The 20,050-nt window shown below is 38.1% G+C and overlaps 2 protein-coding genes across 19 annotated transcripts in view; one reads left to right on the top strand and one right to left on the bottom strand.

Moving 5' to 3' along the window:
* obsl1b (obscurin like cytoskeletal adaptor 1b) overlaps positions 1–3,806 on the top strand; it is a 41,216-nt gene extending 37,410 nt beyond the window's left edge. For all 18 annotated transcript variants that reach the window (XM_055014928.1, XM_055014925.1, XM_055014927.1 and 15 more), the window contains one exon: positions 2,546–3,806. In XM_055014928.1, coding sequence (XP_054870903.1) covers positions 2,546–2,568 — 23 coding nt within the window. In that variant the 3' untranslated portion in view covers positions 2,569–3,806. The remainder of the gene's footprint in view (positions 1–2,545) is intronic.
* On the bottom strand, positions 3,765–20,050 carry LOC111578393 (probable serine/threonine-protein kinase kinX). The gene is made up of 6 exons (XM_023285177.3): positions 17,288–20,050; positions 16,548–16,649; positions 11,621–11,677; positions 9,240–9,332; positions 5,672–5,857; positions 3,765–5,502 (listed from the first exon to the last, which is right to left on the bottom strand). Exons 1-6 carry the CDS (start codon positions 19,799–19,801, stop codon positions 5,374–5,376), a joined length of 3,081 nt encoding a protein of 1,026 aa, XP_023140945.2. The 5' UTR covers positions 19,802–20,050; the 3' UTR covers positions 3,765–5,373.

Genomic DNA, 20,050 nt, shown 5'->3' with positions numbered 1-20,050 from the left:
CGGCCACAGCTGGGAAAATTAAAGTGCTGGAAAACCCTATAAGAGTTGTGGATACATGTCATGCATGTCAGTACGCTGAGTGGTTGCTATCAATACAAAATGACACTGGTGAAGCAGATGGTTTTGCTCTGAATATTTTTTGAGCTAAATGTAGGTTATGTGCTACCAGTGCATACAGTAGAAGTGAGTACACCCTTGTGTGATATATAGTTAAATGTCAAATGATTCAAAACTGTATCCCCTCTCAATAACTGCACTACTTCTAAGTTCATCTGTGATCTCCAGACCTTAATTTTGGGCCTATGGCCTGCGTCTAACATCACGGTTCCACATGTAAACAAACTTCATAAATAAGGAAAAGGAACCAGAAAGATTAGCGACCAACTAAAAGTGTTTAAAAACACAGTTGCAGCAGTAATCAGGAGGTACAGAATAAGCCATAGTACCACTTTCCGAAAATTATGCCAGCAGCAGTGCACTACTTGCACAGTCTGTCTCTGAAAAACAGTGGGGCAGTGGCTTCACGCTTGGCTTATCAGTGAAAATCAGTTTATGGGACAGCTGGGTGGAGGCCATTACAGCATCACTCTATGGACAGAATCCAGGAAAAAGCCCTGCTTGCTGTTCAACACAAAACTGCAAGATTAAACTGTGTTAAGCATTATGAAATGAAGCCTGATCAACACTTTTTGGTATGATCAGGCCAAGATAGATTAGTGTGAGTCAAATGGAGTCCAGCTTGGTTTAACATGAGCCTAGCCAGGACCACCACAATGATAGTCCTAACAGTGAGGCACAGAGGTGGGAGAGATGATACTGGGACATGTGAGTGCAAAACGTGTTGGGGAGATGACATTTATAGATGGCACTATGAACATAGTAGCTGACAAGAAAAAAGTGGAAGCTATGACCCAGCCAAGTATGTCCTGATCTGAATCCAACAGAACACCTTTGGGGTATTTTAAAGAGAATGTGCGCAGCTAAAAAATGTCTCTCAGAATGACAGAACATCTTTTCAGAGACATGTTATCCTCCATGCTGAGTCTGAAGTCTGTTATCAAAATTAGAGTTATACACTACTGTTCAAAAGTTTGGGGTCACCCAGGCAATTTCTTGTTTTCCATGAAAACTCAACACCATTAGCTAACACAATGTAGCATTAGAACACAGGAGTGATGCTTGCTGGAAATGTTCCTCTGTACCCCTATGGAGATATTCCATTAAAAACCAGCCGTTTCCAGCTAGAATAGTCATTTACCACATTAACAATGTCTTTACTGTATTCCTGAATAATTTGATGTTATCTTCATTGAAAAAAACTGCTTTTCTTTGAAAACTAAGGACATTTCTAAGTGACCCCAAACTTTTGAATGGTAGTGTACATAAGAGGTATTGAAAAAATAAAAGATTTGAATCTCACTCCTGAATTTTGTTTGCGCTGAGTTCCGACCGTGGGCCCATATTTTTTGTTTTTATTATTCTATCCATCCAGTATCTATACACTGTTTAATCCTCATTAGGGTCGCAAAGGGCTGGAGTCTATCCCAGCTGAATAGGGTGATGGCAGGAGACACCCTGGACAGGTCACCACTCTATCACAGGGCTACACATAGAGTCAAACAATCACATTCACATTCACACCTACAGACAATTTAGAATCACCAATTAACCTCAGCATGTTTTTGGACTGTGGGAGGAAGCTGGAGCACCTGAAGAAAACCCACGCATGCACAGGGAGAACATGCAAACTCCATGCAGAAAGATCCCATTCCCAGGCCGGGATATAAACCAGAGATCTTCTAGCTGCACAAGCCACTGTGCAGCCCTATTTTTATTACTATATTTTGTTTTTCTGTAAATTTAAGCTATTAATTCAGAGCAAATACCTTCTGTTCAAATGAGACGTAATGCAGTTACTGTAATGTGCTACGGTGTAGAATCATTTAACTTTTAGGTGATTATTGCACAGACGTGTACTCACTTGTGTTGTTTACTGTAAATATTGGGAAATGTCTTCAGGTGTTAAGTTTAGTCAAGTATAAATATTTCTGCTATGCAGCTGCTTTGGCAAAGTGAAAGCTTTGAGCAGGACCCATCTGATGGGTTACAAAATAACTATATGAGAGAAAAACAGATTATCTTGCGCAACATACAAAATGTAGGATTTATTATAATTTTAGCTTTCTTCAGGTTAAATACTCAGTAATTTTGGCTATATAAATCACTTGAGATCCCTTAAATGAATTGCGAGATGGGGAAAAAAAATCATTCATTCTACTCATATCTCATCTTAACATGGCTCAGGCCATAACTTGTAGGGGTTCATGAGTAGAAATTACAGTCTTTCGAGGTGTTTCAGTTAATCAGTTTTTTAGCACATCCTTTGCTGGATAGAGTCTGTGATTTGTAATAATGTGTACAATATGTATGTAGTAGACTCTTGTAGTAGACTTGAGTAGTACTCAGGTTTGCTGACATGTTGACAGAATAAGGCCAGCTTCGTTCACTCTCTGTTCTTCAATCTATTTTTTTTTCTCTGCTCAAGTTTCACAGGTGACCCCGGAGTGAAATCCCTCATCTGTCATCACCTGATAACTAAATTGATTGATTTCAAGTTGTAACATTGACATTGCTTATATATTTACATGCAGGCTATAAAACTGGCTTAAACAGGGTTGTGATGGATTTTCATGCAGTTCTTTTAATTGTCTCATGTAAAATGTGTCGTAGTGTGTGAAGATATTTCGATGACTTGATTTTGTTCCGTTGTCATTACACAAATAGCAGTTTCAGTGTAAATAATGCCCTGTGTGAAAGTGGTTTGACTGTTAACTGGCCGGAAAAAAAAAGCTTCAGCTTCATGTGTTTTTGTGCCAATAAAAATCTGGTTTGAATACTGTAAAGAGGAGTGTATAGTTAGAATCAGTACAATCCACATTAAGAGTTCTATCTAAGACATTTTAATTAACAGGACCGATGCTAAGGCCCCAAACTGGCATAAATCAAAACCAAAATCTCTTATATTTGCGGATATCTAGTCTTGTTCAGGCTGCCCACACACACTGATTGTACATGTGGTTTTTCCCCTCATAAATTCATTTTTTGTGCTCCAGATGCTAATTTGGTCCTTTGTAGAGCTCCAGAACCACAACTTACAGACTACATATGCATTTCGTAACATCATATACCTTGATTTGCACTAAGTTTCGGTTCATCATATATCAGAGCATGGTTTTGTGTGGCTGCAGTGACAGAGACTCAGAATTCTTTGGGTTTAGAAAACAAAAACACCAGCATGAGGTATTACCAGTGTTAGCTTACAGTCAACTCCCCTAAATCAGATCAAACAATATGCTGAATGGATCATTTCAACAACAGCTCATTCAGTTTCACAGTTCGTCTATTTTCATGATCGGTTCATTGTATAGAAATTGTTTTGTACGTTTTGATGACAAGTTTGAATGAGGAAAGTTCTGTCTTGCAGCAAGGGGCTTGTAATGTAAATACATTGGGCCAAAAATGAAGTAATTTAGGAAAGAAATAGGTTAAAAAAAATGTACTTGATCACTTTGATTGATAATCAGGGCGTGCTTGATTTACTAAAATGCTTTGTTGAGTGGATATTACGTTTGATGAGTGGAGAATGATAGCTGTTTTCATATGAAATCTGTTCCATATTCCATTTTTCCATTTGACCTGTTTCCAGCTCTGCCATGTTGTGTTGAGCGTTAGGAATGTGAAATCAAGTACTGTAGTGAAATATGACCTGTTTCAATAAAACATGCTTTATTGATGCACGGTAAAAATATCTCTAGTTGGTTATTATTCTTTTCTGTTTGTTTGTTTTGTTTTTCAGTCTCAGCAGCAATTTAAAAACTCACTTGTTTGAACCAGTTTAAGTCACAACGTTAATACTCTTGATGCATACAGTAAAAAAAAAAAAAAGTTAAATCATTATTCCAAGACAGGTTATAGTTGTTCACGTATTGTCAAAGTATATTTTGTTTAATCTGAAACCCATAGAAATACTCACGCTGACGCAATCACACTGTAACACCACACATACAAAAACACACACTCGCTCCAGACTGAAGCAAAGTAGATCAGGACTCAAGCATGTCTGGCACAAGTTTCCCCCCATGAAACTGGACTTACAGATCAACAAGGCAGTGCACTTGACTCCATTTACGTCTTACAGCTCGGATTCAAGTTTGCCGATGGGAGGCATCGAAGTGTGCTTTCAAATCCGACTTATTTAAGATCCTGTAGCAGGTCACAACCTGCTCCTGCACACATTAAACGATACTGCATTACTGATGCACGGCACACTGTGGCAGCTGATACAACTAGATAAAATAACATTAGATAAAATAACATTAAAACCAAATCAAAACGATTGCCTAAAATCCTGATATACTGTATTTACAAGAATAATCTCACCATTTCTGCAGTGGTAAGTCTGTGTGTGTGTGAAAGGTCCAATAATCTGTTCCTTAATGCTATTTCAGAGTTATATATATAACAGATTTTAGAAGCTTAATGTTTTCAACAATTACTGTTAAGCAATTATGAAGCTAAAATAATGTGTTATGTTTTCATCACTGGACAGGGCTGAACAACTTCTAAAAGGATTATTACGCACTCATAATTACTTTACTGCAATATTGGATTTAGTTGTCAACTAGAATAAATATTACATTCAGTGACAGTTCATTACTGTGTTCTGAATCATTTTAAATCTAAATGTAAATGCTACAGTAAATGGTAGATTTTGTTCAAAGCTTTCCAAAGGCATACAGTAAGTGCACAGTGTTTGGAACATGTCAAAGTGTGCATTTCAAGAAATGATTACACCTAAAATCTCCAGAGTTAATGATTGTCAACCGTGTTTGTATTAAGTTAATGGATTCTTGTTCTTTTCTGTGTGTGTTTACGCTTGAAATCTTACTAGAAATGCTACATTGTACTGAATTAAAATGACTGATGGCGGTTCATATGTAGAAAGGCACTGAACAACTGTTCACACAATCTAGCTTTACAGCACACTTACAAAGGTCACCGCTGTCACATAATGACAACAACACTAGCTGCACTGCAAAAGACATCTACAGAAGTCATTTAATCTCATATGAAGTCTGGCATTACGACAAATACGGATGGATTAGGTAACTGTCAGTGCAGTCACACCTAACCTGCTGCTTTTACTTTTTTTTAAATCCAGCTTACTAAAAGAATATGAGATTAAATGGCGGGTAAATTTTCGCAGTGTGGTCCTTGTAGTGGGAAGCAGTGTGGAGCCGCTGGCCCACCGGCCTCCGTGGCCCCGAGACAATAGCCGCTGGTGATTATTTCCATCCTAGTATCCTGCCTCTGTTAACTTGAAGTCCTCTGCTGCTTGAGAATATCGTAGATGTCGTCCACTTTGCTCAGTCTCTCAAAGAAAGGGATGAGATCGAGGAGCTCAGTGTCTGACATGTCGTCAAACCAGGACGCTACAGGAACCTGGAGGTTTAAAAAGGCAGAAGTTGGTAAAGTTAGAAATCCTTTTCAGTACTCTACAGCACTTTGTGATGTGAACCTTTATGTGGATATTGTTCTGAAAGTTAGGTATTACTGTTGGTCTTAATCACACGTATGCTGTATGACAGAGAAACAAACAGAAATGGCATACTGCGTTGTCAGGGTGGAAGACGTAGGAGGCTGGGGAGTTGTCTATGATGATGACCTTGTTCAGGTCTCTTCCTAAGCGGCTCAGGTCTTTTACGTAGTTCCCTTTGTGGAAGACGCATGACTCCCGAAAGAGCCGGCTCCGGAAGGCCCCCCACTTATCCAACAGGTCCGAGACAGGATCTGCGTACTATAGAAGCAAAGAAATTAATAAATACAATGATACAACAAGCTTTAAACACAGCTGAGCTCCACTACCATTCAAAAGTTTAGGGTCACCCACACAATTTCATGTTTTCCATGAAAACTCACACTTTTATTCATGTGCTAACATAATTGCACAAAGGTTTTCTAATCATCAATTAGCCTTTCAACACCATTAGCTAACACAATGTAGCATTAGAACACAGGAGTGATGGTTGCTGGAAATGTTCCTCTGCACCTCTATGTAGATATTCCATTAAAAATCAGCCATTTCCAGCTAGAATAGTCATTTACCACATTAGCCATGTCTAGAATACATTTCGGATTAATTTAATGGTAACTTCATTGAAAAAAAGTGCTTTTCTTTCGAATATAAGGACATATCTAAGTGACCCCAAACTTTTGAACGATAGTTCATGTTTGTCTACAGTTCTACAGCTGTACAACAGTTATGTTTGGGTATGTTCATTAAATTATTTTCCAGTCAACAACAGCAAGACAAGCACAGACTACTGAATTAAACAGCAGATAATAGGTGGTGGTGTGCGCTGTAGGGCACAGATGCTCAACTTCATTTGCCTGAGAGCCACTTTTGCAAAATGACAGGAGGCCAGGGAGCTGGTAAACAAACACATTTCTTTATCAGATAGACAATTAGACAATTTCATTTTCTTTTAAATGATGTATTTTCAATTAAGTGTGCAACCGCTAATTGCCTAGGGCTGAACAATGAATCAATTTTAAATCAAAATTGTGATTTGAAACAATGCAATTAGCGAATGAAAAAGGTTGCTAATTGGTATACATGTGATGCAGGACGTGTAACCCAGGCTTTTAATGGTCGTGTCAAAGGTTTTACAAATTCATGCCAGCCTCTTTGTGCAACAGCTAGTGGTTGATAATTTTTTTTCCAGCCTGATGCCGACATTGACTATCTATAATTAAGAAGATGTAGAAATGGTGATTGGAACTGAGATACGTGTGCAGTAAAAATGTAGATTTTATGTGTGTTTAATTACAAGAGCTTTTCAATATTTATCCTTGTGTGTTAAAAGGCTGTCAGACATCCTGTACAACCAGACTGCATAATCAGATAATACTGTGGGGGGAATCAAAGACCACGGAGTGACTACAGACAGACAGAGGCAGCTCCTTCAGGGCCAGAGTTGTGCATTTTTCTATTAATTTATCTGATAAGGAATCACTTCAAAAAGTAAGGAAGCTGAAGAATACTGAATGTGGAACCTAGCCTGATAATCAGTTGATCCCTCATGACAATCACACTTTTGAAATGGTAATGCTCCAACCCATCCTTTAAATCTACTGGAACTGGTGCTTGACTTGTATCGCAAATCAAACCATAATATTAGTCGGAAAAACTGCAATTAAATATTCCACAGAACATTCAGTCCTAACAAGGTTATTATTGAGCACTCACTCACTAATAAAACAAAAAGAAATCTCAGTGTGAATCCATTTAGTTGCAGCTATTAGCATTTCGTTGTGTGTCTGATGTGTCCCCACAGAGCTGGCTTTCCATTTGTAAAACTATAACTTTGTGCATATTGTACATTAGTCTGGGAATGATGCCACTTTACAAGATTTTAAATGAATTATTCTTCACAGTAAGCTTTTTAAATATGAACATTATGGCCTCCACGGAGCTACAACCTTTCACGGCATCAGATGTTAATGTGCAGTATAAGCACATTCACTTTGTGTCTACCATAAAGAAGCGACAACTAATAACAGCATTCAATCCCAAATGTACCCATTAGTTGTGTAGCAACCAATAATGTAATACCTGCCAATAATGTTAGAATTTCAGCCATTTTAAATGCAATAAAGCCAAAACCAGAATAACTTGCCAATAAATAGGACTGCATTTCTTCTCTGACATATAAGAGAAGTACTGGCAGAGAACCTAGAACTAGACACAGAAGATGACTGTTCCTTTAGTATTATGAAGCTCTGCAAGGCTGCTGGATCAACAGCGGTCCAAGTTTACACATAAAACAGTTATTTGGCAAGGCCAGCCGAAGGATGAAATCTGGATTCTTCTCAGTAATATACAAAGTTAAAGACATTTACTGGGAGAGGTAATGTCAATTTTATGTTGATGTTTTCCCCTTAGTTCAAAATATGTCCATAATACTCTTCAGTTTTTTGGAGTTAAATGCCATTATAGTGCCAATCCAGTTATTTAAAAACAGTTTTAAGTGAGGCCTGAGAGGCCTTGAGAAATGCTTGAGAAAGGTTTTAAAGAAAAGTTTTCCAAGAAAAAAAATGCAGTAAATTCATTTGACAATGCAACATCCAACAGAGACACTGACATGGAATTATGAATTTAGACATCTAAGCAAATAAACAATGTTCGAAATAAAGATTTTGTACAACAAATTATTTCAAACTGAAGACTGACAGCTACATGGGACGTATCTTTGATGAGTCAATATGACAACTTTGCACAAAAACTGCGGAAAAAATCTTTTATCTCCAAGAAATGCTGTCCTATTTATGTATTATTATTATCAGCTGCAGTTACGACATTTTCAAAGGATTTTTTAAAAAGATTTTTTAATGCTAGGCCATTAACGTAATAACCAACCAATAACGTAGTAACTGATTACATTATTGGCCGTTACTACGTTACTGGTTGCTACAAAGTGCTGCAGAGAAACAAACGCAGTGACTAAATCCTGCAGTGTGTGAGTGAGTTCATGAGTAATGGCTGACCAGATGATTCACAAAGTTAAGATAAGGTTAAGGTTAACACAGTTTGAAGTAAATGTTAGAGGTTAAAATGTCTGTGCAATCCCCAGACAGACATCTGGATGCGAAAGGCTGGCTCTAAATCACTGTCAAAGATGAGCCTGGGCTTGCAGTAATTCAAAGCATAATGTTTTGCAACTGCGGGTGTCATTTTGCAACATGCTATCTAGTAAGGCTGAACAATGTGCAAAAAAAAAAAGAATATTGCGAATATTTTGACAGATAACACATATGTAGTGGTGATTTTTATATTTTCTTTCTACTGAAAAAATATGATGTGAACCTTGCTGCAGTTTGTACCAAACAAACATGGTCCCTCATGTCTGGAGAATATGATTTGCTAGTTTAAGAATCTGTGTAGCAGCACTATTCTTCATTAACAGCATTCTGTGACATATTGTATCTTTATCAAAACATGCAGCTCTGATTAGGATATTACACTTTGCCATATTGCAACTTCAATAATATTTTCTTTTTTAGTCCTACTATCCAGGACTAAAAAATAAGTCCTGGATAGTAAAATTTGAACTAAAGTTCAAATTGGAAGTAAAATGTGGAAGTAAAATTTGAACCAAAAACAGACATTGAGAACAGACCTTGGATAAGCTTGCGGTGAACAAAACGCACTCAAACAACTCTCCCATCCTCTTGAGGAATTCGTCAACGTGGGGTCTCTTTAATACATACACCTGGGCACAAAGGACACAGCAGTATAAATACTATATGAGTGCACATCATTCTGTTGTTAGGAACTGGTTCAGAAACACAAACAACTCAAGGGAAAATACATAAAAAACTGAAATCTAATGTGTTTAGAAATTCTGAGGACAAAATCTGCACGTACAGCCCCTGCACTCTTTATTACAAGTCATTTGTGTTTGTGCTAACTCGCATATAAAATATAACAGTCTCTAAACATAAGAGTTCTATCACTATTTAATGTCAATTATTGAAAAGGAACAGTATGCATCTTCTTTTGTATGTACACTACCGTTCAAAAGTTTAGGGTCACTGAAAGAAAAGCAGCTTTTTTCAATGATGAAAACATTAATCAGAAATATAGTCTAGACATTGTTAATGTGGTAAATGACTATTCTAGCTGGAAAGGGCTGATTTTTAATGGAATATCTACATAGAGGTACAGAGGAACATTTCCAGCAACCATCACTCCTGTGTTCTAATGCTACATTGTGTTAGCTAATGGTGTTGAAAGGATAATTGATGATTAGAAAACCCTTGTGCAATTATGTTAGCACATGAATAAAAGTGTGAGTTTGTCTGTGTGACCCCAAACTTTTGAACAGTAGTGTACTTGCATGTTGTTTTAGTGACATTAAATTTAAAAAAAAGATGTAGCCTATTATTTACATTAACTCTCTGAACCCCAAAATCCACTAAAATCACAGCATTTTTCAGAGCTAGAAACAGTCAAAACAAATCTGATTTTCATCTTTCTAATGGTTCCTGAACTAATATGTGTGATAGACAGACAATTTAATTGGGAGTGAACCAAGTCTAAGCTTAACATCATATTTCATAAAAACAACTTTATTCTTCATTTTAAAAACTGTCAAAAATCATTTTTGCACTAACTAGATTCTGTTAAAAAAAAAAATAATAATAATAATAATCTGCCATCCTCAATGGAGCTGTTAGTTTGACCCAGCTGTGGCCAGCAGTCACATGAGAAAAATTCAGGAAGTGTTTGGCTGAACTGCAGGCTGTGTTTATACAGCGCTGAGAGGAGGTAAGTATGGAAACAATTAAAATTATAACATTTTTCAACAGTTCTCATGCATCTGCAAAGTTTTTGAGCATGTTTAGGCCCTCAAAAATGCCTTTGTTTTGTCCCAAAAATATAATAATTCCTTCAGTTCCAATAGGGTCTTCGCACGATTCGGTAATTGGACCCTGATAAAACCAGCAAGATACCTATAATGTGTAGATCCACTAGTGTGGTAGCAAAGTTATAAATGGTGATGGCAGTGTTTTTTGTTGGGGTTTTTTTGTAAAATAAATAAACAAATTCACCTTTCTTTTTTCTCCTTTTCAGTGATTAAGTCATTGTGCCTGTGTCATACTGCACTGAAGACATTAATGAGTCCTTTCTACTTCTAGCCACAGTTGTGCTGTTTTCATACAATGAAGGACTGTTTATTGCAGTAAAAAAAAATGTAAAAATGTGTAAATGTGAAGAGGCAAAAACTGTCCAGAAACCGTTTGGAGTTCAGAGGGTTAAAACATACATAAAAGCACTTCAACAGTACTTTATTTCTACTTCCACTAAGACGCTGGCAGCCTTGTTTCTGAACCAAGTCGTCCCGAATAGGCTTTCCCCACTTTAACAAGCCTATCCTGGATTACTTGAAACAGACCCAGGCCCTTTGGACAACAAAGCTCCTCTGTCTTCTGGAAGGCCAAGCACAACAGACTGTAGTTACCATTTAAAGCCTGCAGGGAAAAGTCACTGCCTTTCCCAATAAGCACCAATGAGCAGGACATAATATGCACAGAGAGCGAGATTGATGGCCAGTGATTTCTGAGAAGCCTGCCAGGCTTTTCTCATTCCGTCAGTCCACTGAAATAGGCACCTGCTGTTTGGAGCCATCAACAGAGAGGCCTACAGCTCTGTCAGGCCACTAGCACAGTGTTCCTAACTGTAGAGAGTGGGACTTTTTTTTTTTTTTTTTACTTTTACTGTCTTTTTTCTATATTTGTGGGTCCATAAACTTGTCAAAATCAGATTGTGCATAGCAGAGATATTGGTTTCCGGCATTTTCACACAACAAAGTGACACATAATTCAGATAAAATGGTGCTCTGTGTTAATTCTGCTCGCACAATTTTATACAGATCTTCTACAAAGAGGTCTTACAGGATTGTAGAAACTACTGTGTAACTTACATGATGACAGGTTTATGCTTTAATACTGCAGCGAAATGGTAATAAATTCTATTTTAAGCATGCCAAGTGCCTACCTGGTGAACTGTTCCATCAATTTCCACTGGAATGATAAAATCTGCATTGTTCACTGGCTGTTGAAAACAAACACAGAAAGACACAAATAATCATTTTAGTTTAATCTCCAAAGTAAATCAACACTTTGTCACAGAGATGAAGTTGATGGCAATAAATCAAAAGTGAAGATGTGTCAAGAAAGACGTGTAGACGCCACCACAGCTTAATTTCACTCCTGACCCTTCAATCACTGAAATATAGGTGCTACAGAGAGTGACAGGGCCCATAAAATATCTGATTTACTTCAGTGGTTCTCACACTTGAATATGCTTCTCGAATGTTAGTATTTGAGAGCATGTTCTATGTAAGGCGTCGCACCATGGCCTACATTGAGATATGAGGTCATGTAAGTAAGACAGAATCACATGACTTGCAAACAGAAAGTTTAAGTATACCCTCATAAATGATGCACGTGTATTTTAGGTCGCATGTTGGTTCGTGACATGTTCCACACCAACTGTCTGATATGAGTTTGACTGGATTTGAATAACATTTCAATTAGTGAAACAATTTTTGTTCTTTCTGTTCTTACTCCTACTGTAAAGAAGTGGCTTGAACTCAATCTAACCATCGAATGTAATTCAAAACCAGGATCACTGCAGTTTTTTGCCTTGTGAGACATTAAATGTCTGCACCAGCCGTTTTGTTTTCCTCTCGCCTATGTTATAGAACTCCTTTGTCCGCCTCCACGCAACTTTATAGATAGCCCTGGTTCGACAATCCAAGGATTTGAAATGTTCAATTCAGAAGTTATTTTCCACTTTTAAAAATAAAAATATTTACCACAGAAAAATGACTAAGCTCATCAAAATTGCCAACATATACCCATCAACCACTGTAATATGTACACCGGTGAAATCTAATGCAAACCAATTCAGCAGCTCTGTCATAAATTCTACTTTAATAAAGCTTCTTCACTTTCAGTTTTTGTCAATGAAAGACGATAACTCTACTTCATCTTTATTACTGGACAGTTTTACATTTAAAAGTGTTTCTAATATTTTGCTCCACTCATGTGTGATAACGGTGTGGACAAAATACTAGGAATCAGAAATGCTAAAATATTTATGTCAGAGTTGTTGCATTAGAATGTATTAGATTTACGAGACATACCAAATGTTATTTACACTACCATTCAAAAGTTTGGGGTCATTCAGACAATTTCTTGTTTTCCATGAAAACTCACATGTTTATTCATGTGCTAACATAATTGCACAAGGGTTTTCTAATCATCAATTAGCCTTTCAGCACCATTAGCTAACACAATGTAGCATTAGAACACAGGAGTGACGGTTGCTGGAAATGGGCCTCTGTACCTCTATGTAGATATTCCATAAAAAAAATTTAAAAAAAATCAGCCATTTCCAGCTAGAATAGTAATTTAACACATTAACAATGTCCAGACTGTATTTCTGATTCATTTAATGTTATCTTCACTGAAAAAAAAAAAAAGCTTTTCTTTCAAAACTAAGGACATTTCTAAGTGACCCCAATCCTTTGAATGGTAGTGTACATACATACATATATATATATATATATATATATATATATATATATATATATATATACACACACACACACATATATATATATATTAAAAAAAAAATATATATATATACACATATACATACACACACACACACACACACACACACACACACACACACACACACACACACACACATAAGTATATCTAGCCTAATTAGTCCAACAAATTGTACAAACTTGAATCACTTTTCAAAGTTTTTTTCTGTTCATTAGGATCTATTTTAAAAAATTTAAATGAAATTAAAACATTTCTTGGCAGGTGTTGTCTATTATATTTTAGTGCAGAGATACAGTATTACAGTTACAATCTGGAGGTGTTTAGGCAGAGCACCTTCAGCCACAGACTCATCCCCCTTAATGCAGGTTTGAGTGCAGCAGGAAGTCCTTCCTACCAGCTGCCGTCAGGCTTTTCAATTCACATTAATATTTTAACATGTGATTTATATGCTGTGCATATGTTTTAACTTTTATGTTTTTTGGTCATACTGATGACTGTTAGTGTTCTGTCAGGTTTGTGGGTTGTTGGTGTGTTAAAACACTGCCATAAGAAAGCAATTTCCTGTAAATGATCAATGAAGTATTATTCTATTCTATTCTATTTCACAGCCATGTTTATGTGGCCTCAAAAAGCAGCAAAAAAAGGACAAAAAATGTCTTTATTTCCTAAACCGTCCTAAATGGGTGGTCTTAAACCGACAGAAGGTTGATGATATGATTTCAGAGCAACATGTACAGTAATACTTCAGAGCCAGTGCACCCTGAAGCTTATATGCACACTCCATGTCTAATCTATTTAAAGTTTCAAATAGCTTAAAACCTATGCCACACAACTCACATGAAACCAACTCTAAAACTGTGTGACCGAATGCTATTTTTAGTATATGTGTCAAAGTAATAATGAGTTTTATTATCAACCTTGCCTTAAACATGAAGTTCATAGAGTCTGACCCTGTTTACGCCGAGCTAATGGCAATATCCAGTGACATCCTTAAGGACAGTCTGTGACCTGAGAAGGACTAAACACCACATGGCATTCATTACATAATTGTCGTGATGTGAGCCTTGACTTCTGGCATTGATTACTTTGTTCACTGAATGCTACCTTAAAAGGTATCAAACTCATCAAAAGGAAGCCATGTAACAGTATGAACAATGTAAAACTCAATACATTTTCTAAAAGCATATTTACATGTAATATATTAACACTAACAGATTTACCCTGTTGAGCAAATTATGTGGGGCAACATTCTTTTTAAAAGTGTATATAATTGCATTTTTTTTCTTATAAAGCATACATGGAACTAATGACTTTTCTTCCTAGAAAATCAGATTTTATTGGCTTTCCAGAGATCTCATATAAGCTTTAGGTTCCAAGTAGCTTCTACTTCATGAAACTAGAGCACTCATAAAATATAGAGTTAATTTTCAGGAAGCAATATTTAGAAGTCCTTTACGATAAATAAGTTAAGCGTCTCTGAAAAGATACAAATCCCGTTGCTATTCTTGACTACTTTGTACTATTTTTGACTTGGGTATGAGATTACATGCTTTGCGAGGGAAGCTTTACATTAGTGTGTCTACGATGCTGTCAAGACATCAAGTCAAGTCATCGCCATATGCATATATAGCACATATAAAGCAACAAGTTAAACCATGGTGCTTTACAATACAGAAAGAGCACTGGTGTTAAGAATTTAATGAACAAATTCATAATATTAAGGTGAAAAACCTACAAAATTGCAGAAAATTTTAACAATCTACCTGACTAAATGAAATATTAATGTTAAGACCATACAACATGATTGATTATTAAATATTAACGTTAAAACCCTACAGTACAAATGTACCTATATTTACCATATTTCCCTGACTATGTTTGAATATTGAAAAGGTGACCTCTAAACACAGCAAACAGGGTAGGCAAAAAGCCATTTACGCCAAATGTAACACATTAAATAAATAACAATTTGGTTAAATGCAGAATTATTATACTTTATATTTAAGAGTTAAGTATAAAAATGTGTAATGTCTTCTACAATAAAATATTTGCAGGATTTTTCTGAAGTAGGTAGTTATCCAGTAGGAAATACTGTCTGTTTTGCAATTAAAACACCTTTGAGGAGCCAAATAGCTTTAGCATGTTAGCATTCCACCTGCCATCAGACTACAATAGAGTCAACTGTTCTGATGGCATTACAAACATGAGCTACTAATGAACAACTGCTATTGATTGACAACTGCCCAGCTACATTATACTCTAGGGCCTGAAGACAAATTTCTAAGGACACTGCAACACTAAAAATTTAGACTCAGACTAGTTGTTCTCATTTCTAGGGAAAAAAATCATGAAAGAGTAACAACTACAGTGAGCACTCAGCAAGCTTAGCTTAAGCACTGGAAAGGAAGGGAAGTAGCAAGCCTGGTGGATTCCAGGTTACAAAATTGACTTATCAGAGCCTCGGTTGTTTTTTTTTGGTTTGTTTTTTTAAGTTACTTTTTGGCTGTTTTGCCCTTATTTATATAGGACAGTGGAGAGAGAGACGGGAAACGAGGGTAGAAGAGTGGGGGAATAACATGCAGTAAATGGCCATGAGCTGGATTCGAACCTATGACCGCTTCTCCTGTTTATGGGTCACCTGCACAGCCAGCAAAGTTATCTGGGAGCCTGCCTCTGTCTTGTCTATACAAAAACCATAGCCTAAAAATGGAAATATGCTGTTTTATGGTGGATTATATGTTATTTTGCTTGTTGTTTTTCTGGAGCCATCCCTGATTACTTAGCAACCACACAGGTATTTATGCTACCTATTTGGATCCTAGTTTTACAGGGGATATTGGGGAAGGAATATTTTTATATAATTTTTTTGTTGTAGATTAAATTGTTAAACTCTTTTTCTTTTATTTTACAAACCTTTAAACTTAGTTATGGTCGACAACACTGCATGACTCTACCCACCAGCCCATACTGGCCAGACCCTTCCACAATGAGTTGACTAAAAATATGTATACGGTATATTCACCTGTACTATCAAACTGACACAAACTGACACATCACCACACTGAAAAATCTACTCAGGAATGGTGGAAGGAACATGATAAAGAGACCAAAGTGTTGACCCGGCCTTCCAAATCCCCAGACCCCAACTCGATTAAGTATCCACAGGATGCCCCCCCCACCCCACAGGACCGCTGCCAGTGTCCTGGTGCCAGACACCACAGGGCGCCCTGAGAGGTCCCGTGTCCATGGCACGACAGTTCAGATCTGTTTTAGCAGCACGAGGCAGACTTACACAACATTAGACTGATGGTTTTAATGCTGTCACACACAGGCCAACTTACCTTAAATGAACTATGCACTAGTGTTTCATCCAAATCAATGACCACACAGATCTTCCCTGCATCATTCGATTTCATCTGTGGGAGTAGCGGCTGTGCTGGAACCTGGAGACAAAAACACACAGTCAAGACCTAAAGCACAACTATCGCAAAGGTTGCTACCAATTAAAATGCTCTTTTAACCTTTTATAGCATGAGCAGCAGCAATATAAGCAAGATAAGAGTTACTTTAAACAAAAATGATCACCTCAGTATGTTGTGGAAGTCATTCAGCTTGTTGTGTGTGTTTCTTGTCAGTTAAGAGATTAAATTGTGTTGTGTTTCGGTGAGGGGTTACAGGAAACTTTGGATGCTACAGCTGCTACCACGTTGATGGAACATGTAAATAACACTCTAAGGTGTCCCGTCCTTCAGCAAGTGGTCAGTGATCGTGGTTCATTAATGTGATTCTGCTTCTAAAAACAAGCTGGTATGAACAAACAGGCGGCCTGTAACACTGAAGCATCTGTTTGTCCGTGTAGAGTGAACTGCCACGTGAGCATAATGACAGAACAGGAATTTGACACAGATGCCACACAATATGCCAAGTGGAGATCTGTAACTTATTCACTGCCACGACTGGCGGTACAGTCTAACCGATGTAAAAATAGACCAAGAACATTTGCCTCGAAAAGGACTGTTTTAAGTTTTGCCTACAGTTCTGAAGAAGTGCTTCACTCTGAGGGTGCAAAGGCGTATAATACCTGCTCTGTTGGTGGAATGCAGTACTCGCATTCACAAGGCTCACAGGATTCATCGTCACTCTCCTCTTCTGAATCCCTGCTTTGTTCGGAGGCCTTGTTATCCTCAGTCCTTTTAACCGGCACATCCCCTGCCTCAATTTTGACATGTGCTGAGACACTGTGAATAATATCTGAAGGGGGTTTTAGTTGTCTTGAACTTTCATTCAACACACAGTCCTCATTGGCTGTTTTTTCCACAACAGAGCAGTTCAGTTCAATGACTTCAGTAATTTGATACGTGACCGTTTTGCACTTCTCTGGGCTGGCCTGTGCTTCTTCCAGAGATACAAGAGCATCTTTTCTCTTGTTTCTAGAAGCATCGTATGATCTTTCTTCCATAATAAATCCATTCAAGGCTTGTTGAACAGATGACTGAATGCTTTTAATCTGAAAGGCATAGTAGTCCTCAACATCCAGCTCATAAAACTCTTCGATTTCTTCATCATCTATAAGTGACCAATACGGCTCCATCTCTGAGCATACAATAAATATGTCGTCTTCAGGCTCAGGCTCATCTTTGTCATCAGTAACAGTTAATTCAGTCTCGTCATTTGTACAGGTCACATCACGAAGAGATTCATACTTCTCTTGAGTATCATAAATCTCATCTTCATAAGCATCACCTTCAACAGAGATTTCCTTGGCACATGGTGCAAACATACTCTCCTCGTTACCAGCAGACAGGCAGACCTCATCTTCTTCATTACAGACTTCAGAAACATGGTCATCTAATGCACAGGGTTCTTCATCAATAGGGGCTTCATCGTCTTCTGCTTTGTCACTGTTCTCTGTGTAACCGGCTTGGGTCTCCGATTCGTTTTCTTCATCTTCATCTCCTGTCAAACTTGATTCTGATTGTCCGTTCCACTCCTCATCTCTCTGGCCTGCATCTTCCTCGCTGCTATCCTCGTGTGCGTCCTCTGAACTCACATCGGTTTCTGGTACATTTATTTCCTCATTTACTTCTTCACATTTGTATACATTTTTGGCTCTATGCATCTGTGCCTCTTCTTCAAGATACAGGTGGTCATGGATATCTCCCCCGTCGAAGCAGGAGACGTAATGCCGTTTTTGCGCAAACATGTGTCTGTGGTAGTCGGCTCTGTCAAATAAGTCAAAGTAATCCTCAATAACAATATCAACAGAAGGTGTTTTCTGTTCGTCCTCATTACTTTTGTTAATGTTACTTTGCTGTATTTCTTCATCTTCCTCAAAAGACTCCCACTGCGTCTGTTCATCACTTGAATCTTCCTGAGCTCCTTTTTCAGATTCTCCAGATGAATCGGAGCAGGGATCAGAAGGAATACTGCCATCTGGACAAGTCTTGAAGGATTTGGTTTCCACAGAAGAGCAATCTGAGGAACCGTCTTCCTCGGAGCAGAAGCTGTTCTCATAGTTGCGCCCTGACTGATGAGTGGGTTCGTACTCCTGGCTTGTTTCAGAGTTATCATTTCCACATAGCTCCCTGGGATCTGCAGACATGTCTGATGTACTAGCTTGCTGTGAGTTTTCTTTACTGTACACATGGGTCTCACAGAAATCCCCTACACAGGGGCTGTCTTCACTGTCTTCTACTGATCTAGAGGACTCTTCATCACTAGGCTCCAAGTCAATTTGTTCACCTTCATAGCTCTCATCATCATCATCATCATCATCATCATCATCATCATCATTTGCGCATTCAGTTTGATTTTGATTTTCGTCATACTCACAAAATTCAGCACCACAGTCCAATGAGTCCCCTGAGTCAGAGATGATAGACATTTCACATTGCTCAGAGTCCTCTGTTGATATGTCTGGCTCAGAGTCAAAGGACTCACACTGCTGATGTGACAGCTCGTATTGTTGTAGCAACTCAAGGTGTTCTGTGCATTCAGGCCCCAAATCAGACATTTCATACTGACCAAAATTGTCACAGTTGACTTCCAATTCATCTGGCTCAAAGTCAGAAGACTCCAACTGCTGATCAGTGGGCTTACATTGTTGAAATAATTGGAGGTGTTCTGCACACTGTTCACAGCAAGGACTACATTTGGAAGCTAAGCTATGATTAGCACAGTGCTCAGAGGACTTGCAAGGTTTAAAACACTCACAGTGTTGAGCACATTTGTCAAATGATTGGCTTAACCCTGAAGTCTCACACTTATCGAGGGTTTGGTCGGACTCAAAAAATCCGTTGCTTGCTGAATGTTGCTCAAAGATCTCAGCATGTCCATGGCAATACGTGCAGGATTCAATCTCATCTGTGTTGATGTTGCAGTGTTCCAGACAAAGGACAGAAGGGTCCATGTCTCTGCTGACGGTCTGCTCGGGGTATTCCACAAAGACCTTCATGCCTTGATTAGCACTTTCCTTCAAAGGGATGGTTAAATCTGCAGCTTCTGTTAATTTAGAGGCCTGGCACTGTTCAGTAAGCAAGGCTTCAGGAGATGAACCCCCTTCTCCTTTGCTTTGCTCAGAGTTTTCCAAATACATGAGGAAATTGTTTCTCAATCTGGACTAAGTTTGCTCCAAGTAGTTACTCCATGCATTGGTTCGTGCTGAGTACAAATCCAAATGACAGGCAGGTAACTGTCAGGTCCATTCAGAGTGGGTATTCACAGAGCTGGTGGGGGGAGTCACTGAGACCATGGCCCGCCCAAGAGAGTAACAGCAACAGGAGCAGCGTGCTCCTGACATGACAGGTTGTCACAACCAAAACTGAGACTAGCACTTGACTCGACC

This window comes from Amphiprion ocellaris, chromosome 11 (assembly GCF_022539595.1).
Source record: "Amphiprion ocellaris isolate individual 3 ecotype Okinawa chromosome 11, ASM2253959v1, whole genome shotgun sequence".
Classification (NCBI taxonomy): domain Eukaryota; kingdom Metazoa; phylum Chordata; class Actinopteri; family Pomacentridae; genus Amphiprion; species Amphiprion ocellaris.
Note: the sequence above shows the minus strand (reverse complement) of the source record. Positions and strands in the feature narration are given on the sequence as shown.

What these genes read in the sequence shown, in the direction of transcription:
- LOC111578393 (XM_023285177.3), bottom strand. Translation starts at nt 19,801, where the DNA reads ATGTATTTGGAAAACTCTGAGCAAAGCAAAGGAGAAGGGGGTTCATCT. An exon ending in GCATTCCACCAACAGAGCAG is followed by an intron (nt 16,650 to 17,287) that starts GTATTATACGCC and finishes TTTTGTCTCCAG; the next exon opens with GTTCCAGCACAGCCGCTACT. An exon ending in TTGATGGAACAGTTCACCAG is followed by an intron (nt 9,333 to 11,620) that starts GTAGGCACTTGG and finishes CTTTGTGCCCAG; the next exon opens with GTGTATGTATTAAAGAGACC.